Raw genomic sequence first — 15,686 nt, 5'->3', positions numbered from 1 at the left:
GTATTTCTTTCAGAGGCTGGGCGCAGGGGCTCATGCCTGTAATGCTAACACTCTGAGAGGCCAAGGCAGGTGGATTGTTTGAGCTCAGAAGTTTAAGACCTGCCTGACGAAGAGTGAGGAACTTGTCTCTAATAAATATTAGAGACATCTAATCCTTGTCTCTAGAAATATTAGCCGGCTAGCTTGGTGCCTGTTGCTCCGTGGTTAGGGTGCCGGCCATATACACCAGGGCTGGCAGGTTCGAACCCATCCCAGGCCTGTGAAACAACAATGACAACTACGACAACAACAAAAATACCTGGGCATTGTGGCGGGAGCCTGTATTCCCAGCTACTCAGGAGGCTGAGGCAAGAGAATTGCTTAAGTCCAAGAGTTTGAGGTTGCTATGAGCTGTGATGACACGGCACTCTATGAGGGCTACATAGTGAAACTCAGTCTCAAAAAAAAAAAAAAGGCTCGGCACCTGTAGCTCAGTGTCCAGGGCACCAGCCACATACACTGGAGCTGGTGAGTTCAAACCTAGCCTGGGCCTGCCAAACAAATAATGACAACTACAACCAAAAAAAAAAAAAAAAAAGCCACAGCCGCGCGTTGTGCTGGGTGCTTGTAGTCCCAGCTACTTGAGAGGCTGAGGCAAGAGAAATCACATAAGCCCAAGAGTTTGAGGTTGCTGTGAGCTGTGATGCCATGGCACTCTGCCGAGGGTGACATAGTGAGACTCTGTCTCAAAAAAACCCCAAAGACGTTGTGGCGGGCGCCTGTAGTCCCAGCTGCTCGGGAGGCTGAGGCAGGAGAATCGCCTAAGCCCAGGAGTTGGAGGTTGCTGTGAGCTGTGTGACGCCACGGCACTCTTACGAGGGCAATAAAGTGAGACTCTGTCTCTACAAAAAAAAAAAAAAAAAACCCAAAGAAATGAAATACTAGTCATGCACTGTGATGGGAACCTGTAGTCCCAGTTAATTGGGAGGCTGAGGCAAGAGAATCCCTTGAGTCCAAGAGTCTAAGGTTGCTGTGAGCTGACACCACAGCACTCTACCCAGGGTGACAGAATGAGACTGATACATATATATTTTTCATTTCTGTGTACACACACACATATATACATATCCTTTAGAGTTGCTCAGAGGAGTAAAGGAGAGGCAGGGAGGGGGAGGAGGGAGCTCAGGTTCTGTGAAATCAAACCTTCTCCAGGTCCCACCTCTCCTATGCCTCTAACAACTCCTTCCAAGGAATCTCCTGCAGGCTAGGGGTGGAGAGCCACTGCTATCCCTTCTGGAGTCCCCAGCAGGATTACTGGAGGACTCTTGAGTCCCCTGGGGATTTCCCTTTCACAAAATTCAGACTCTATACAAAACCTAAGGGTGGAGACAGTAACAGCCACAGATTTGGATGGGGCAGCCTCACTGGACAACATCATGACAATGCTTGAGGCTCGGGCGGTGCCTGTGGCTCAAGGAGTAGGGCACCGGTCCCATATGCTGGAGGTGGCAGGTTCAAACCCATCCCCGGCCAAAAAAAAACACACACACAAATATATATAAAAGACAATGCTTGAGGCTCAATGAGTCATTTGCCAGTTGATAGGACAACTATCAATGAGTTTGTCAATTCGCAAGATTTGTGAATGTAGAATTTCAATAAGGCAGTGATTTATCACCAGGGGAAAATTTCTTTCTTTCTTTCTTCTCTTTTTTTTTAGTTTTTGGCCAGGGCTGGGTTTGAACCCACCACCTCCAGCATATGGGGCTGGCGCCCTACTCCTTTGAGCCACAGGCACTGCCCTAGCTGGGGAAAATTTATTAACTAGAGAGCCCTGGGCAAACAGCAATTATAAATTAATACAGAAAAATGTTTTAAAGTGTTGATTAGAACAATTGATTCAATAAATGCATGTTAATAAAAAAATAGCCGGGCGTTGTGGCGGGCGCCTGTAGTCCCAGCTACTCAGGAGGCTGAGGCAGGAGAATCGCCTAAGCCCAGGAGTTGGAGGTTGCTGTGAGCTGTGTGACGCCACGGCACTCTACCAAGGGCCATAAAGTGAAACTCTGTCTCTACAAAAAAAATAATAATAATAAATAAAATAAATGCATGTTAAGTAACTGTTCCTGATGTTGTAGCTCTCCAGTGCTAATACCAATGTTGAGAATTATTACTAATACATTGGATTTTATGTAAAATATAAAAACCCAACATTTGTCATTTCTCACCACCTGCGAATTGGTCCCAAGGAGCTCCCACCAGGTTATCTGAAACATGGGTTTGTTCCCAGGCACTACACAGAGACAGTGTCTGCTGATGGCAGTTCTTTATTTCATTGGGAGAAAGTTGGGAGAGGGAAGAGGGAAGACTGTGCAGGCTTCAGCATCCACCCAAGTCAGGATTCAAGCCAGCCGAGGCCTCAGGGACTGCCAGGTACACAGCCCTGCCTCCTGTGGCAGGCAGGCAAGGTGGCGGCTCTGGAAGCCCTTCTCAGAGCCTCGGAGGAGCTGGTCTGTCCACAAGCAATGAGTGTCACTCTCTAGTTTGCAGGGAATGGATGAACATGGAAACACCTGGAAGGGAGGAGGGAGGTACATCTATGAAGGCTTTTCCACCTTCTACCTCTGCTTTGAAGCACAACTACCACTCCTCAGCTTTCACCTTGAGCTACCAGAGAGCCTTGTTGTCATCCCGCCTGAGTACATACCCAAGAAGAGCCCCTCCAAACTGGGGGAGAAACAGTCACTGGGCTCTGCGGGGTTACAGAAGGCCAGTAAAATGATCAGTGTCCTGGAATGGTGGCTGGGGAACAGTTACTTAGAGTCAGTCAGCCGGGTCTCCTGGGGAATTTTCCCACAGAACAGGAAGCAACTGGCAGTAATAGGAAATAGTTGGTGGGTGGGGAGCTTAAGCATGGGGTTAGCCAGTAGGACTCTGAGACAGTCACTGGGGTCAGAGGACATTTGGGGCCATCAGTGAATAGTCTTGGAATAGGCAGAAGGCTGATATAACATTCCCTGGTGTCTGGAACAGTGAGAGCTGCAGAATAACAATTAGATGTGCTGAGAAAGAGTCAGTGGGTTTAGGGAAAAGCATTTTGCTTTCCTGTAGAACATTCTGAGGAAGCTGGCTCGGCGCCTGCCACATACACCAGAGCTGGCGAGTTCAAATCCAGCCCAGGACTGCCAAACAACAATGACAACTACAACCAAAAAATAGCCGGGCCTTGTGGCAGGCGCCTGTAGTCCCAGCTACTTGGGAGGCTGAGGCAAGAGAATCGCTTAAGCCCAAGAGTTGGAGGTTGCTGTGAGCTGTGATGCCAAAGCACTCTACCCAGAGCGACAGTTTGAGGCTCTGTCTCAAAAAAAAAAAAAAAAAAAAAAAGAACATTCTGAGGAAGCAAAAATCCCAAAGGCTCAGGAACAGACAGTGGGATTACAGAATAGTCACAAGGGAGAATTAGAGGGGTAGGGAATAGCAGAAGGTCCTGGGATCAGGCAATCACCAGGAAAGGAACAACTAGAATTTACGAGGAAGCAGTCTCTGGTTTCGTGGAATAGCAAGAGAGGTAAGGAACAGCCCCAGGGTTTGGGAGCAGCCACAGGGACAAGGAGTAGCCAGAGGGAGCAAGAAGCAGGCCGCCCACTTGGGGAAGAGCCCCAGGAACAATGTCTAGGTGGCAGTGGGGTCCAGGCACTCACTGTGCAATCTTTACAGCCGGCAGCGTAGGTCTTGGTGAAGCCCCGGCGTTGAGCGTGGCTCAGATTGTGCCAGGGAACGACGAAACTGCAGGTGCTGATGTGCAGGAGGCCCTTCCGCAGTTTTCCTGGGGGGGGTAGGGGGATGGGGGAACTCATAAGAGGTTTCTGATTGGCTTGGCCTGGGGGCCGGCGCCTGATTGGCGTCCTTGGCGTACAGACCCCACAGAGCAAAGACCCAGCCTTCTGATAGGCTGAAATCGGGGTGGTCCCCATTTCAGCAGCGACTGTTCCCATCAGTGCCTCGCCCGCTGACGCGCCGGAGGGACGGGTTGGCGTGGCATAGGGCGGGGGACCGGGCCTCACCAGCGATGAGAAACTCCTCGCTGCGGTTATGGGACTTGTGGAAGTATCCGCAGACGCTCTCCGTGGCGGGGGTGTAGACGAACCGGATGTCAGCGGCATCTCCCAAGGCGTGGAATCCTTTGTACATCTGTTGATGGATTAGGGGAAGTGTCTCTTTTACTAACATAATCCTCCCACTCCACGTTCTTCCCTGAAGTCACATAACCTTGCCAACCCGTGGCTATAGGCGTCTACTTTGAAGAGGATGAAATGTAAGGAACTGGTGGGGAAGAGGTGGTGGTACCTTGGTCGTCTTGATCTCGTAACGTTGGTATAAGGTTGTATGGTTGACTTCTGCCGTCCCCACAAACTTGGCCCTGATGACTGTAGGGAGAAAAATGAGTAAAATGGGTGGCAAGAGCCAATAAAAATAAATAATCATAATACCAGCGAAGCACATACATAAGTAGGAATTTGGGGTGCCAGGCAACTTACTAAGCACTTTACATTTGTTCATTGACTCTCCTTCATATATTCATTTGTTCATTTGCTCAACAAATATTTTAAGAGTGCCCTCTGTGCACCAGGTACTGTATTAGGGACACACAGTGAACAAAACACAGAAATCCCTTCCCTTGTGGAGCTCACATTCCAGACAGGAGGAGATGGACTAAAAACAAGCAAATAAGTATATGGAATGTTAGAAGATATTGAGCGTTATGAGGAATTACAGAACTAGGTAAGGGAGTGACAGATTTTTTTTTCTTGACCAAACATAGGCTCCTGAACCTTCTTGTAGGTCCATCTGTGTGCACTTTGTTTTTTGTCAAATTCATTTAGCAAAGAATTCACTAAGTCAGTTAGCATCTTTAATATCTAATCATCCTCCATATCTGATCCCACTGGGTATCTGATTAGGTTCCTCTCCTGCACTAGCCCCCAGGTGATGCCTGATCCCTCTCACCTGTCCTCAGCAAGAATCTTGTTAGGTGGGTTTAGCCAGAATCCCTCTCACCCCTGATGTTTCCTCTCAGTGATTTTCCATCCACTGACCCCCACCTGCTCCCATTAGCCCAATCTCTGTCCCTCACTGTAAGAACCCCTTGCAGTAATCCTTATACCTTTGGAGATAGACCTCAGTAAAGTCTACCTTACCATACTATAACAAGTACCACTGAATAATTTTCTCTTTAACAGAGGTTCAGCAGTCCTAAGGGGCAGGGGTTAAAATTTTAAACATGGTAGTAGGAAAATCACTCCAAGAAGGTGACTGGTGTGGAATGTAGAAATGAGGAAGAGTATAGGGCAGAAGGAACAGGCAGAACAGAGGCCCTGTGGTACTAAAGGAAGTGGAAGATGCCAGTACAGCTAAAGCAGAGTAAGTTCAAGGGTGAGTGGACTCATTTTAGAGGTAAGCGCCATCGTTAGCCCTGCCAGAATGAGAGGAGAACCAAAGCAGCGCGTGTAGGGTAGGGTGGGGTCCACACTCACCAACGTTGGAGCCGCAGAAGGCAGTCTGAGGGTGTGATGGGGCGCAAGTACAGGCCCTGCTAGGGGCTGTCAGCCACAGCAGCAACAGGAGGCAGGCCAGGGGCACACTGGGGGCCATGGTGGGTTCTGTGGGGGGAGGGGATGTTAGGAGGCCCCCCAGCCCAGCTGATCTGACCTGAGCAGGCCGCCTGCTGCATCCTGCCCCAGAGCAGCCTGTGAGGTGGGGGTGGGTGTTAGGGGACTGGATTTGGGCTTAGGAGTTTGTGAATTTTAGGGATCTTGGGGTATCCAGAGGGGCTTAAGGATTTAGAGAGCCGACAGAGTTTAGGAGTTTGTGGAGTTTAAATGATTGAGGGACTGAGTGATCTGGGGGATTATGGAGTTGTGGAGTTTGGGAAATAGGGGGCTGGGGAAGTTTGAGAATTTAAGGTGGTTGAAGAAATCTGAAGTTTGAGAAGTTGGGATTTGTGGGGATGGCCCAGGGGAGTTTAGGGGAAGTTGGCAGTTAAGGGGTTGTATATAGTAAGAGGTACAGATGGCTGGGGGGATTTAAGGAGGTTAAGGAATTTGGAGGAGGTTGAGGCTTTAGGGAGCTGGGGGATTTGGGGGCTCAAGGCCATGGGTGTTCTTGAGGGATTTGGGGGTGGAGGAAGTTTTGAGGCTTAGGGAGTTGGGGATAGAGGAGTTTGAAGGATTTAGGAGCTGGGAGAGTTTAGGGACCTGCAGGGGCTTGGGGTGGGGATTTAGAGGGCAATGAAGAAATTTTGAGGGTTGGGGACAGTACTCGTATTAAGAGGTCATGGGTTCAGAGGAGTTGAAGATAGGTGTCAGGGGGTTGAGGAAGCATGGTGCATGTCGGAGCTGGGGAAGGACTTCTCCAGCCCCTGGCCCCTTCCCGCTTGACCAGCCCGGAGTCCTGGGCCAGGTGGAGAAGACAGGCATCTCACCTGGGAGTGGACAGCTCTGGTGTCCAGCATACAAACTCCAGCCTAACCCCCAGGCCTCTGCTTACCTGTGGTGTCTCTCTAGGCACTGGATCTGTGGCAATGGCGGCAGGGCCTGTGCGCTAGAGGATAAATGTCCAGGGAGGGCGGGGGCGGCAGCGGTGCGGAAACCACAGGCCTCCAGGCTTCCTGGATGCATTACTCATCCGCCCACCATCAGCGCACAGAAGCCAAGGGGCGGGCTGAAGGCTGTGGAGAGGAGATACACCCTCCTCCTCTCCCTCCCCAGCCTCGCCCTGGCTAGCCCCCTCCCCCACCCCCACCCCTTCGGGCACCAATCCTTCAGGCCACCTCAGTGGAGAGCTAACAGGCAGGATTCCCCCCAGGTCAGTCCCCTAAAGTCTCCAAAGTCTATCCAGTCACCCACCGGTCCCTAGCTCCCCATGGCTGAAGCCAAAATTAGTTCATCCCTTCAACATTTATTGTGCACCTACTATCTGCCGAGCACACAAAAATCCCTTCGTTGGTGTGTCTGACATTCTGATGAGGAGTGGCAGGGGGGAAATAAGTTAATTAGCCGCTATGGAGGAGGATGAGATAGGTGAATGGGGCGGAAAACAACGTGGGGAAACTGAGGCACAGAGAGGTTAAGGGATTGATTTATCGAAGATCACAGAATTAATACATGGCAGAACTGAGACTAGAACTCAGGTGGCCTGAATCCAGCAGCACACAACTACTCTTCTCACAACACACAGGCAAGGAGCCAGACTGTAACACCGATTGTGTACCAGGCATTCAGCATAATTTATCTTACTTTAAAGCTCACATCAGGGTCTGATGTGGGTACCAGTATTATTCCCATTTTACTGATGAAGAAATATGAGGTGTAGAGAGACTGAAGAAGTGTCTCAGGATCACAGGGCATGGCTAGGATTCAAATCTAGGCTAACTGGCCTCAAGATCTCAACCCAGAAACAGCATGGTCCTAGCAGGCAGGGAATAATGTAGGTAAATTAATGGGCATTGGGAGGGGGGTGAATAGTGATGAAAGAAGCGAGTCAGTAGAAAACCGTCCCCACCCCATCCTGCCCTACCCCTTCCCCACCAACTGTCCCACACCCCTGGTAGGGGGTGAGGTGAGGCAGTCCCTGCTCACCAGTTTCTAGATGATGCTGGAATTTTCCCTGGGGTCCAGATTAACATTCTTGGTTAATTTGGTGAAGACAGACCAACAATAATGATGATGATAGTGATGATGGCAGCTACTTATTGAGTTCTTACTGTGTACTGTATGCTAAAGTCTTTGTATAAATTATCTCATTCACTCTCCTTTGCTAATTATAATTAAGTTCCACTAATTCAGAGGGGTTAGCTCAAAAACAACAGCAACACAACAAAACTACCACCAGCACTTAACAGCGTATCAAGCACTGTTGGAAAGTCTCTGTATGTACATTTGTACATATCTTTCAGTCAATCCTGATTATCTTTGTTCATTAATATTAGTTAGGAAACTGATGCTAAACCAATCATAATAATAGTACCCAGCACTCTTCGGTTAAAACTTCCTGTGTGCCAGGTACTGTGTTAAGCATTTCTCCAGAAATAACTAGTTGATCCCTCACAACATCCCTGTGAGTTAGATATGGCTCATAATCTCATTAAACAGATGAGGAAACTGAGACAAAAGGGGGTCGAGTGACCTGCCCAGGAATGAGAATGAAGAAATGACTATTGGAGGGACCAAAAATGAGGAAGGGAAGTAAACCAAAAATCTGTGGAAGCAGATTGTGAAAGTGAGGGAGTGAGAGTGAATGAGACAGGGAGCTGAGTAACGCAGACCAAGGAGAACCGAGGGCAGGGAAAGTCCTGCCTCAGCCCCTTGCTGACCCCAGTTCTGACTCCAGCTCTGAAACCTGACTCAGCACAGAATTTTGCCGACTGTTTACATGTGAGGAGTCATGTGGATTTGGGATATCATACAGATTTAAAACAGGCAAGGAGGGGCGTCATGGAGGGATGTCCAGGTGTGTGATCACCCAGGGAGCTGGTGTGGGGGCCTATGGGGGTAGCATGTGCAGAGTGGACACCTGAAGACCCCCACAACATATCAGGTGCTTGGGCCTGATTGTGCCCTTTGTACAGATCAGAAAATAAGTTCCAGAGAGGAATTAAGGGACCTGGCTGGGGTTCACATGGCCTTAAGAAGAGGAGAGGCCAGATATAAACCTGGACCTTTCCAGGGGATCCCAGAGTCAGAGTCTAAAGCTCCGTGCATGTACACATGTGTGGGCACACACTTACACAGCATTGTTTTTTGGTGATTTTTTTTTTTTTTTGAGACAGTGTTTCACTTTGTCACCCTGAGTAGAGTGCCATAGTATCATAGCTCACAGCAACCTCAAACTCTTGGGCCCAAGTGATCCTCTTGCCTCAGCCTTCTAAGTAGCTGGGACTACAGGCCCACAATGCCCGGCTGTTTTTAGAGACAGGGTCTCACTCTAGCTCAGGCTGGTCTTGACCTCTGAAACTCAGGTGATCCAACCACCTCCACCTCCCAGAGTGCTGGGATTACAGGCCAGAGCCACGGCGCCTGGCACTTACACAGCATTATGTTCAGGCTCATGTCCAGAAGAAACAGGGACAGTTAATGGAAAGAGGGAGCTAGAGACCGTGGAGGTCGGGGTTGTGGGCATGCATCTGCACAGCTCTCTGGTGTATTGTCTGTCCATTCCTGAGAGGGAGGTGTGTGCCTGCATGTTTTGTGTGTTCCTTCTGGGAGCTGTGTGTATCTGCCTCAGTAAATTGGGCCTAAGATGCATAAGTGACAGTGAATGCCTTGTCCACTTCTGTGCTGTGTGCATGCCCGAGGGACACTGAACAATGCCTGTGTTGGCATTGTTTCCTTGGCACACTGTCCAGAGGACCCCCACAACCCCTCATCCTATCATCTCACTCTCAGCCCCCCCATTCCCCGTAATGACGCCAGTCATTTGGGAAATGAGGAAGGGGGAGTGATGATGCAGAGGGAGGGCGAGGCCTGAAGGTCAATTGGTCACACTGAGTTTGTGGGCTTCCTGTGCCTGTCGGGAACCAGGAACCATCACCGCCCCAGCAGCCCCTCCGGGAATGCCATCTCTCTACATTGTCAGGGGGAGGGAGGGCCAGAGGTGCCCCATGGGTTCAGATGTGCTATGGGGGAGCTAGGTCATCCTGCCCAGGGTCAGGGGAGACATGGTATATCCTCCTCCTCATGTGTGAGAGTGAGTGTGTGTGTGGTGCCTGGGGTGCTGTCTGCATACTTAGGAGAGTTGTGTCTCTGGTTGTATGTATGCTCTCTGTATTGTACGTGTATATGGCAAGGCATGTTGTGTGTGTGTATCTAGATCAGTGATTTTCAACCAGTGTACCATGAGAGGATTTTAGGTATGCTGGGAACATTTTTAAAGATCATTAATTAAATTTTCAAAAGAAGTTCAAAGCACAGTAGTATATTATTTTTTTAACTCTCTTTTTGGATCAACATGATTTAAGTGTGCTATGGAAGTTTAACTATAGGTTCAAGCGTGCCTTGAGATAAAGAAGGTTGAAAATGCTGTTCTAGATACACTGTGTGTGCCCTGTGGTGTGGTGTAGGTCTGTTATGGGTCTCAGTGGCAATGTGAATACCTAAAAGTGCACTTCCCTCTGTATGTTGTCTAGGTCCTTCTATTTGTTGTGCATGTGCCTAGGAGTGTTGTGTGTATGTCTGCGTTGAGTATGTGACCAGTTGTGTGTGCCTGTAGAGTTGTGTGTACCTTGGTGTTGCATGGGTAATCTGTTGTCATGTATGTCCCCCTGACTAGCCTGTGGGTTTGCGTGAGGGGAGGGAGCCTGTGTGCGTGCTCAAAAGTGTTGGTCATATGTCTAAGTGTCAGTTGTGTGCTGCTGTCCTGGCTGCTGTCCCGATATGAGCACCCGGTGGCTGGATGAGTGTGTGGGTCTCTGTGCAGTCCCAAAGACTATGTTTGCCAGTCTCGTTGTGATGGGCAGGTCTGGGTTTGGCGGTATAGATCTTCCTGTGTCCCTAATTGTTTATGTGGACATGGCTAATGTACAAAGCTTAGCCAAGGGGTCCAGTCTCTACATGCTCACCACCAAACACACACCCACACACACTCAACTCTATCCATTCACTGTAAAAACAAACTTTCTCTCTTCTGGAAAATTCCCTCACCCTCAACCCATGCCTCAACCCTGGAAGGAGATGTGGGAAGTCTGGGACTTAGGGGTGCAGGGATGGACAGGCAGACAGGGCCCTGAGTTCAATTCTGGGCTGTGAGGTACTGTGTGACTCCTAGCTCCTGCCTCCCCATCTCTGACCCACCTTTCTTGGGAAATGGTTCATAGTGTGGCTTCTACTGGATGGGGTCCCCTCAGCATCACCCCCGGACGTGGGCATCAGCCCTTCTGCTCTAACTGTGCCTCCTCTGCCTTTGTCCCCACCAGCTCAGCAGCACAACATACCCTGTGGTTGTGAAGATGGGTCATGCACACTCTGGGATGGGCAAGGTAAGTCTCTACAGAGCTAGGGAGTGCACACGTGTCTGTACAGTGCCTGCTCCTGGCACTGTATATGGGTAGATGTGTATTTGCGTGACATACACAAGTAAAATCTGTGTGATTGTGTGTCCTAGGATTTTTTTAATTTCAGATTAACATAAGGGTACATACGATTAGCCTGGGATGTTTTTATCTGTTTGGATTTTTGTTTCCTCATATTTGGCTGATTTTGTCAGGCCATTTTTCTATTGTGCACTCAGCCAATTTTGTGTATCCTCTTATTTTGCTAGCGTATCCAGCACTGGGTTTGTGTGTACATGCATGCCTCTGTGTTGAGTACACACACACTGTTTATGCCAGGGTTTTGGGTCCTGTATGTTTTCCATTCATCTGATTTTATCTCTGTGTGTCCATAGAAAGCAGACTTGTAATTTGTTTGAAAGTGTCTAAGCTTTTGTGTTTGCATATTGTGTATACAACTGATTTTGTGCCTGGGTGTCCATATGTATATACAGTTTTTTCAGCTTTATTGAGATATAATTCACATACCAAACAACTCGCCCATTTAAAGTGGACAATTCAGTGGTTTTTACTATGCTCAGAGTTGTACATCTATATACCCAACTTTGGGTCCATGTGCAAATATACAAAATAGGAAACCCACATGCAAGCTTGAGTGCCTTGGCACATCTGCCTAAGGTTTATGTGCCTCCCCTGTATGTCATGTGTACATGCCCCCAGGCATCCCTGCTCCCCACTGCTGCCCCATCCAACCAAGCCCTGATCTCCACCCCCACAGGTCAAGGTGGACAACCATCATGACTTCCAAGACATCGCAAGTGTTGTGGCACTGACTAAGACATACGCTACAGCTGAGCCCTTCATTGATGCCAAATATGATGTACGTGTCCAGAAGATTGGGCAGAACTACAAGGCCTACATGTGAGTGGAGAGACAAAGGCCCAGGGAGGGGTCCCCTGTCCTGCCCCGTACAACCAAGGCCCTCCTGAGCCTCTGCTTCTTTGTCCCCAGGAGGACGTCAGTGTCAGGGAACTGGAAAACCAACACTGGCTCTGCGATGCTTGAACAGATTGCCATGTCTGACAGGTGGGCAGCTCGAATTCAGTCTGGGAGGGAGGGAGGGTGGGAGCCCGGCTGCTGGGCAAGGCACTCACAGGCTTCCTTGCCCCTTTTCTTGGCAGGTACAAGCTGTGGGTGGACACGTGCTCAGAGATTTTTGGGGGACTGGACATCTGTGCTGTGGAAGCACTACATGGCAAGGACGGAAGGGATCACATCATTGAGGTGGGAGCACCCAGGAATCGGTGGGACACATAGGGAGGAACGAGTGCAAGGAAGTGACATTCCAAACAGTGAAGCCCTTCATGACTTAGAAGGTCGTCAGCAAACTGCAATGTCTTTAGTAAACTTTACGAGGGGACATTCTTGGCAAATGGCAAAATGCTTAGTAAATGCTAAACTGCTGTGTGAACTCAGACCTCCTTGGAGAATATCAAAACACTTGTTAAGGGTGGCACCTGTGGCTCAGTGAGTAGGGCACTGGCCCCATATACCAAGGGTGGCGGGTTCAAACCTGGCCCTGGCCAAACTGCAACAAAAAATAGCCAGGCATTGTGGCAGGTGCCTGTAGTCCCAGCTACTCGGGAGGCTGAGGCAAGAGAATCGCCTAAGCCCAGGAGTTGGATGTTGCTGTGAGCTATGATGCCATAGCACTCTACCAAGGGCCGCATAGTGAGACTCTGTCTCAAAAAAACAAACAAAAAACACTTGTTAAACTATAAAATGTTCTGTAAATTGAGACATCTTGGTGAATGACAAAGCACTTAGTAACCTTTAAAGTGTTCTGTAAACTAGGCCAACAGCAAAACAATTCATGAAGGACAAAATGCCTAGCAAAGTATAAAATGGGGATCAGCAAACATTTTCTGGACATATTTTAGGTTTTGTGGCCACACAGTCTCTGTTGCACTACTGTGCAAAAGCAGCCATAAACAATATGTAAAAAAGACAACATGTAACAAAATTTAAGGGCAGCTGTGTTATTATTATTATTAATAGAGGAAGGAACCTTTAATTGCTGGCGAGAACTCAGGTGCCTCAGACATAAAATGCTGAGTTCCAGGGAACAGTTCCCTCCCCCCCCACCGAACTCTTTTATAACTTTTTTTATTCTTTTGTTCAATATCAGCTACATAGTTAGGGCTACAGATGTTAGAAACCAGGGTATTGTTATTAGTTACAGAGTTGTTTGTTTTTTTTGCTTTTCAAGGTTATTTTAGCTCAGTGTAAAGTTTGTTCTTATCTTTAAAGGAGGAGGAGTTTTTCTGCAGCTGCCTGCTGCTTTCTCAGGATCACTAAGTATAAGATTTATTTCTCATTTCTTATTACCCCCTTTGAGACTGCATCAATCAGGAATGGGGTCTCATCTCATTCATTATCGGTATCCACGGCTACTTCATAATATTGTTGAGCCACGAACACTTTGCCTTTTATCACAAGTGCAGAGACTATGCCTTTGAGAAATTGAACAAAGATAAGTAATAACCAAGGCAAAAGCAAATATCCTCCAAGTCGCAGCTGTATTCTTATAAAACTTAGTGTATTGACACTGAAATTTAAATTTCAGATTGTTTTTCATGTGAAAACATGTTTCATTATAACATGTTTCACATGTCCTGAAATCTTTTGATTTTTCTCAACTGTTATAAAATAAAAACTCCATCCCCAGCTCATGGGCCATACATACAAAAACAGGTGATGGGCCAGATTTGGCCCATGGCCCTAATTTGCTGACCTTTGTTCTGAAGCACCTTATAAGCTGTAAGGTATTTTGGAAAAGACAAACCTTTCTCATGGTGCACTATCAGTGCTTCTGATAAACTGAAGCTCGCTTCCACATTGTTACTGCCCCCCAAGGTGCACATCCTGCCTCCCCCTCACTGGCTCCCTCTCTCCCTTCCTCAGGTGGTGGGTTCCTCCATGCCGCTCATTGGTGAGCACCAGGATGAAGACAAGCAGCTCATCGTAGAGCTCGTGGTCAACAAGATGGCTCAGGCCCTACCACGGCAGCAACAGCGGGATGCCTCCCCTGGCAGAGTCCACAGCCAGGTCAGTGCCTTGGTCATGCCCACCATGGAGCAGATAACCAGTAGGCTAATAGCATAGCTCTTGTGCACATGTGGCTGCAGTTGCTAAATGTTTAGAAACCTTATAAACAGTTGCTGCCCCAACTTCCCTGAGTGCCTTACCAACCCCTCCCCTGGGAGCAAGTCCCCCACCCCACAACTGGAGGTCCCCTCAGCTCTACCACAAATGGGGCACACCCAGCACGCAGAGAACCTGTGTCTTTATAACTGGCTGATGTTCCACTGGCTGGTCACTATTTTTAACCTCTCCTGTTCAATGCCTCTGCCACAGACACCATCCCCAGGGGCCCTGCCCTTGGGCCGCCAGACCTCCCAGCAGCCCTCAGGTCCCCCGGCTCAGCAACGACCCCCACCACAGGGTAAGTGGGGGGCTGGCTTACTCCATCCTCACAGCCTGCCATCTCTTAACTTGCTCCCTCTCACGTGTGTTCTCTCTCTGTCCCCCAGGTGGCCCTCCACAGCCGAGCCCAGGCCCCCAGCGCCAGGGACCCCCACTGCAGCAGCGTCCACCCCCACAGGGCCAGCAGCACCTTTCAGGCCTTGGACCCCCAGCTGGAAGCCCCCTGCCCCAGCGCCTACCAAGTCCCACATCAGCGCCCCAGCAGCCTGTGTCCCAGACCCAGGGTCAAGGCCGCCAATCCCGGCCGGTAGCGGCAGGTCCTGGGGTGCCTCCAGCCACCCGCCCACCCGCCTCCGTGTCTCCTCAGCGCCAGGCGGCCCCCCCACAGGCTACCCGGCAGACATCTGTGTCCGGTCAGGCTCCGCCCAAAGCCTCTGGGGCCCCACCGGGTGGGCAGCAGCGCCAGGGCCCGCCCCAGAAACCCCCTGGCCCTGCTGGCCCCACACGCCAGGCCAGCCAGGCTGGTCCCATGCCCCGCACTGGGCTACCCACCACGCAGCAGCCTCGGCCCAGTGGCCCAGGCCCCGCTGGACGTCCCGCCAAGCCACAGCTGGCCCAGAAACCTAGCCAGGACATGCCGCCACCCGCCACCGCTGCTGCCGGGGGACCCCCGCACCCCCAGCTCAAGTAAGAGGACTCCTACAGCAGCCCTCAAGTTGCTGCTCCCAAAGCGGGCTCCAGCCCCATAGGGCGGCCCCACCTCCCGTGCGTGTCATATCCAGGGGTCTCAAGAACTCTACAGCCCAGCCGCCAGCTCCCAAGCTTTCGCTCCGCCCCTCCAGCCCAGCCTTTTGGTTCCGGAATCCCGGAGAGGCTCCACTTTTGATTTGGGTTCCTCCCCACTGGCCCTGGGAAAGTCTCCACCTCTGGGACCTCCCAGCCTGTCCCAGACACCTTGCTGACCCACTACTGCCCAGCCCATTCCCCAAACTCCTGTCACATCACTCCTCCCAGTTCAACCTCATACTTTTCCCAGCAGTCTGGGATCTTCTCTAGTCCATCCCCAGAACTTTCTGACCCATCTCAGTCTCTTCCCAAATCATTCTCTCCCCACCCCCAGCTCGAAAGTCCTCCCTGCCCCACCTAGCTGCTCCCACTTAGGTTGACTTGGGCCAAG

General features: G+C 50.0%; 2 protein-coding genes across 5 annotated transcripts in view; one reads left to right on the top strand and one right to left on the bottom strand.

The window, feature by feature from the left end:
• Positions 1 to 15,686, top strand: part of SYN1 (synapsin I) — a 58,571-nt gene that overhangs the window by 41,456 nt on the left and 1,429 nt on the right. For both annotated transcript variants that reach the window (XM_053580678.1, XM_053580677.1), the window contains exons 6-12: positions 10,949 to 11,011; positions 11,802 to 11,944; positions 12,035 to 12,109; positions 12,205 to 12,307; positions 13,988 to 14,131; positions 14,441 to 14,528; positions 14,617 to 15,196. In XM_053580678.1, the coding sequence (XP_053436653.1) occupies positions 10,949 to 11,011; positions 11,802 to 11,944; positions 12,035 to 12,109; positions 12,205 to 12,307; positions 13,988 to 14,131; positions 14,441 to 14,528; positions 14,617 to 15,196 (1,196 nt within the window). The remainder of the gene's footprint in view (positions 1 to 10,948; positions 11,012 to 11,801; positions 11,945 to 12,034; positions 12,110 to 12,204; positions 12,308 to 13,987; positions 14,132 to 14,440; positions 14,529 to 14,616; positions 15,197 to 15,686) is intronic.
• TIMP1 (TIMP metallopeptidase inhibitor 1) overlaps positions 2,289 to 15,686 on the bottom strand; it is a 14,660-nt gene continuing 1,262 nt past the window's right edge. The window contains exons 1-6 of one of the 3 annotated variants that reach the window (XM_053580685.1): positions 6,526 to 6,585; positions 5,514 to 5,639; positions 4,327 to 4,406; positions 4,044 to 4,170; positions 3,681 to 3,805; positions 2,289 to 2,552 (exon numbers count right to left, since the gene is read on the bottom strand). In XM_053580685.1, coding sequence (XP_053436660.1) covers positions 2,382 to 2,552; positions 3,681 to 3,805; positions 4,044 to 4,170; positions 4,327 to 4,406; positions 5,514 to 5,631 — 621 coding nt within the window. In that variant the 5' untranslated portion in view covers positions 5,632 to 5,639; positions 6,526 to 6,585 and the 3' untranslated portion in view covers positions 2,289 to 2,381. The other 2 variants (XM_053580686.1, XM_053580684.1) reach the window with 2 other exon arrangements.

This window comes from Nycticebus coucang, chromosome X (assembly GCF_027406575.1).
Source record: "Nycticebus coucang isolate mNycCou1 chromosome X, mNycCou1.pri, whole genome shotgun sequence".
NCBI classification, from domain to species: Eukaryota; Metazoa; Chordata; class Mammalia; order Primates; family Lorisidae; genus Nycticebus; species Nycticebus coucang.
This window is presented reverse-complemented; position numbering and strand designations above follow the sequence as displayed.